At 58.8% G+C, this 5,152-nt stretch overlaps 1 protein-coding gene across 1 annotated transcript in view; it reads left to right on the forward strand.

The window, feature by feature from the left end:
* INTS3 (integrator complex subunit 3) overlaps positions 1-5,152 on the forward strand; it is a 44,214-nt gene that overhangs the window by 9,476 nt on the left and 29,586 nt on the right. Inside the window, exons 8-10 of the mRNA XM_017740045.1 lie at positions 1,120-1,203; positions 3,407-3,520; positions 4,023-4,107. Of these exons, the coding sequence (XP_017595534.1) occupies positions 1,120-1,203; positions 3,407-3,520; positions 4,023-4,107 (283 nt within the window). The remainder of the gene's footprint in view (positions 1-1,119; positions 1,204-3,406; positions 3,521-4,022; positions 4,108-5,152) is intronic.

Below are 5,152 nucleotides of genomic sequence, written 5' to 3' on the forward strand. Positions count from 1 at the left end.
AACTCCCACGTGAGTGGCGGGAATTCCCTCCCGGATCCCCGGAATCCCGGGATGCGGGTGCTGGAGGGGCTCTGGGGGGTGGGGAACTGGGAATTGGGAATGGGGAACTGGGAATTGGGAATGGGGAACTGGGAATTGGGAATGGGAATGGGGAACTGGGAATGGGGAACTGGGAATTGGGAATGGGAATTGGGAACTGGGAATTGGGAACTGGGAATTGGGAACTGGGAATGGGGAACGGGGAATGGGGAATGGGAATGGGGAATTGGGAATGGGGAATTGGGAATGGGGAAATGGGAATGGGGAACTGGGAATTGGGAACTGGGAATGGGGAATTGGGAAGTTGGGAATGGGGAATTGGGAATGGGAAACTGAGAACTGGAAGTTGGGAGCAGGGAACTGGGAACCGGGAATTGGAAAATTTGGAACAAGGAATTGGGAACTGGGAACAGGAAACTGAGAACTGGAAATTGGGAACGGGGAATTGGGAACGGGGAAGTGGGAAAGGGGAATTGGGAATGGGGAGCGGAGCCAGGGCTCTCACCCTCATCCCGAGGATTCCCAGAGCCAAATTCCAGTTCATGGTTTCATACAAAATTCCAGTTGGTCCATTCCCAGTTGGTCCATTCCCAGTTGGTCCATTCCCAGTTGGTCCATTCCCAGTTCAAAGGGAACAAGGCCTGGAGCGTTCATTCCCACCCCATTCCCGGATAAGGGAATCCCGTGGGACACATCCAGGGGTTCTGGGTGGGTTTTTCCCTGTGGGAGGCTGAGCTCTTCCCTGAGTGGGAAAGGCTGAATTCCCAGGATTCCCTGAAGCTCAGGGAATGTTTTCCCCTTGGAATGGCGGGAAGAGGACCCAGCACAGGGATCTGCTCCCGGTTTTTTTTTTTTTGGGAGTTCCCCTTCAGGGATGAGCCCCTGGAAAAGGAGCAGCAAAATCCCTGGAAGGCTCCTGGGACTGTTTTTCCACTTGGAATAATCGGGAACCCCTGGATGTCTCAGATTCCGGGATGATTCTGGGGGGGGGTGGGGGGTGTTTCCTTCCCTTCCCTCAGCTCCAATCCCAGCTGGAATTCAGGATTTTGGAGCTTGGATTTTCCATTCCCCCCTTCCCAGATCTGCAAAGGGACCCCCCAGCACGAGGAGATCTGCCTGGGGCTCTTCACCCTCGTCCTGACGGAGCCAGCCCAGGCGCAGAAGGTGAGGAAAACCTGGGAAAAGGGAAGGAATTCTCCTGGCTGGAATTCTCTCGTTGGCCTGGAACGTTCCCGCCTCCGGCCGCGTCCGTGTGGAGCGGGAAGAAGGGAGCTCGGCCTTCCTCTCATCCCAGGAATTCATTGGATTGGGCTGTGGGAGGTGAATCCTGGTTTTTCAAGGATCTGTCAGGATTTTCCTGCTTTTTTCCTTTGCCTTGGGAGGCTTGGAATGGATTTTCCTCACGGAATTTCCTCACTGCGCCTGGATGCCTCCGGAATTCACCATCCGGAGAAGGGACGTGCTGAATTCCCAGGGAAAACTGATTCCCAGCAGTCCAGCTCCGTTAATTCCACATCCCGGGGCAGATCCGGGAGTGGGAATCCCAAATCCAGGCGCCAGGAATCACCTCATGGAATCAAAACCCGCTTTTCCTGGGAATCTTCCGGCCTGGCTGCTCCCAGTGCTGCTGGGAATGGGATTTTTCCATGGATCGAGGGCTTTGCTTGGCTCACCTGAGCATTCCCAAATCCTTCCCACAGAGGCTGAATCCCAATCCCCATTCCCAAGGCAAGGAAAGCCCTTCGTGCTTTTCCAGAGCTGCTTTTCCAAAGGGTCAGCCCCGTTCCCCATGGAATGAAACCTCTCTGATCCCTCTGGGAATGTCTGGGAAGCTCCCGGGGGCTTCCACACCTGGAAGCAAAGGTTGGGAGAATCCCATCCTGCTCTGGAGAGCTGCCAGGCACGTTCCTTTCCATGGGTTCCTCTGGAATTTTCCTCTGGAATTTTCCTCTGGAATTTTCCTCTGGAATTTTCCTCTGGAAAAGGGAGCAGCGACAGCACAGGGGACCTGGTGGTGGCTGCTCCCAGAACGCGGCGCTTTTCCAAGGAATAATTGGATTTGCTGGAGCCGGGCAGCCGGGCAGGGATTCCTGCCAGGGTTTGGGATGGGCTCTCCCTGCCCAGGGTTAACCCTTCCCTGCCTGAGGAGATCCCAAATCCCCCCGGGAGAGGAAAACTGACAGATTCTTGGATCTGCTTGGCATGGAAAAACACGGATGGGGGGCTCTGAGGGGGCAGGGACCCCCAAAATGTGGCACGGGGACCCCCAAAATGTGGCACGGGGACCCCCAAAATGTGGCACGGGGACCCCCAAAATGTGGCACGGGGACCCCCAAAATGTGGACGGGGACCCCCAAACATGGCACAGGGACCCCAAAATCTGCACAGGGACTCCCAGACGTAGCACAGGGACCCCCAAAATCTGTGCAAGGACCCCCAAACATGGCACAGGGACCCCAAAATTGGCACAGGGATCCCCAAAATGTGGCACGGGGACCCCCAAAATGTGGCACGGGGACCCCCAAAATGTGGCACAGGGACCCCCAAAATCAGCACAGGAACCCCAAAATCTGCACAGGGACCCCAAACGTGGCACAGGGTCCCCCCCCAGACCTTCCCAGGGATTCCCGAAACCTTCCCAGAGATCCCAAACCTGCCCAGGGACAACTCCAGGACCCCCAAATCTGCTCCAGGAGCCCCAAAATGTGGCCCAGGGACCCCCCAGGTGTCCCCAGCTGGGCACAGCCGGCTCCAGCTGCCCTCGGCTCCTCCTCCTCTTCCTTCTCTTCCTCCTCCGGCTTTAATTACTCGGGATGGAGCCCACGGATGATCCCAAGTTTCCCTTGGAGTCCATCCCTGTTCTCTCTCCCTGGCCTCTCATTTAAGGGCTCCATTAATCACTCCAGGGTTAATTAAACAGCCCGGGGGGAGCCCCTGGATTGTGTCAGCCTGGCAAAATCCGAGGAATTCAGGTTCTCCCTGCCCCCCTTCCTCCCCTCCCAGGGAATTTTCCTGGTGCTATCCCGGTTTTCATGGTGTGGGATGAGTTCTCCTCTCTGGCCAGGGACAGCTGGGGTTTATTCCCAAATTTCCGGCGTTTCCCTATGGATTTGAGGATGTGCAAGGGGAAAAGCTGCCCGATCCCAAAGGGAATGGGATTCTGGAATCCTTCCGGTGGGATTTCAGTGCTCAGCCAGGGGCGGATCCCACGGAGCGTCCCTGATCCAGCCTCGAACCCCAGGATCAGTCGGGAATGACCCCACACACGGGGCCTCTCTGCCTTCCAGGATGTTTCTTTCCCCGACATCCATGGATTTGCCCTTCCCCTGGGCACGCTTTTCCATGGCTTTTCCCGTTTTCCCTGCAGTGCTACCGGGACCTGGCGCTGGTGAGCCGGGACGGGATGAACATCGTCCTCAACAAGATCAACCACATCCTCATGGAGAAGTACCTGAAGCTGCAGGACACCTGCCGGACCCAGGTCAGGGAATTCCCTGGAATCTCCTGTCCCCACCCGGAATCTCCTCTCCCACCCGGATTCTCCTTTCCCCACCCGGATTCTCCTTTCCCACCCGGAATCTCCTCTCCCCACGTGGATTCTCCTCTCCCACCCGGAATCTCCTCTCCCACCCGGATTCTCCTTTCCCCACCCGGATTCTCCTTTCCCACCCGGAATCTCCTCTCCCCACCCGGATTCTCCTCTCCCCACCTGGAATCTCCTTTCCCACCTGGAATCTCCTGTCCCCACCCAGATTCTCCTTTCCCACCCGGATTCTCCTGTCCCCACCCAGATTCTCCTCTCCCCACCCGGATTCTCCTCTCCCCACCCGGAATCTCCTGTCCCACCCAGTGGGGGATGAGCAGAGGGAAGCGGGGTGGGTTTGGGGCCACCGAGGGCTGGAGTCACCTTGGGAATGGGAATGGGAACGTGTGGGGAGCAGAGGGGTCCTGGAGGGCCCTGATCCCGGAATCTCCATGTCCAGCTGGTGTGGCTGCTCCGGGAGCTGGTGAAGAGCGGGGTGCTGGGAGCCGACGGAGTCTGCATGACCTTCATGAAGCAGATCGCGGGTGAGCCGGGCTGGGGGCCGGGAATCCTCTGGATCCGAGCCGGGAATCCCCCAGATCCGAGCCGGGAATCCCCCGGATCCGAGCCAGGAATCCCCTGGATCCAAGCCAGGAATCCCCCGGATCCGAGCCGGGAATCCCCCTGATCTGAGCCGGGAATCCTCCGGATCCGAGCCGGGAATCCCCCGGATCCGAGCCAGGAATCCCCTGGATCCAAGCCAGGAATCCCCCGGATCCGAGCCGGGAATCCCCCTGATCTGAGCCGGGAATCCTCCGGATCCGAGCCGGGAATCCCCCGGATCCGAGCTGGGAATCCTCCAGATCTGAGCTGAGAATCCCCCTGGATCTGAGCCGGGAATCCCCTGGATCTGAGCCAGGAATCCCCCAGACCGGAGCCGGGAATCCTCCAGATCCGAGCTGGGAATCCCCCGGATCTGAGCTGGGAATCCTCTGGATCCAAGCCAGGAATCCTCCAGATCCGAGCCGGGAATCCCCCGGATCTGAGCCGGGAATCCTCCGGATCCGAGCCGGGAATCCCCCGGATCCAAGCCGGGAGTCCCCCAGATCTGAGCTGGGAATCCTCTGGATCTGAGCCTGGATCCCTCTGGATCCAAGCCAGGATCCCTCCGGAGCATGCCCAGATCCCAGCCTGAGCCAGGCAGGACCCACCAGGGTCCATCCCCAGGATCCCTCAGGATCTGTCCCCAGCTCAGAGCCCATGGATCTGCATCCAGACAGGATCCCCTGGGATCCCCCAGGATCTGTCCCCAGTTTGGAACCCTCCGAGCCAGATCCAGACAGGAATTCCACAGCGTCTGCCCTTAACTTGGATCCCATGGAGCTGGATCCAGACAGGATCCCTCAGGATCCATCCAGGCAGGGAATCTCTCCTGGGGGGACGATCCCGTTGTTCCCTCTGGCTCAGCCAGATCCGGGAGAGGATCCTGGCAAAGGCTGGGACAGGCAGGAAGCGCTTTGCTTCCCGCTGCTGCCGGCTTTTCCCGGGATCACCGGGATCACCGGGAATGGCGGAGCTGGGCTGGCAGCT

The sequence above is a fragment of the Corvus brachyrhynchos genome, unplaced genomic scaffold (genome assembly GCF_000691975.1).
Source record: "Corvus brachyrhynchos isolate BGI_N302 unplaced genomic scaffold, ASM69197v1 scaffold787, whole genome shotgun sequence".
Lineage (NCBI taxonomy): Eukaryota > Metazoa > Chordata > Aves > Passeriformes > Corvidae > Corvus > Corvus brachyrhynchos.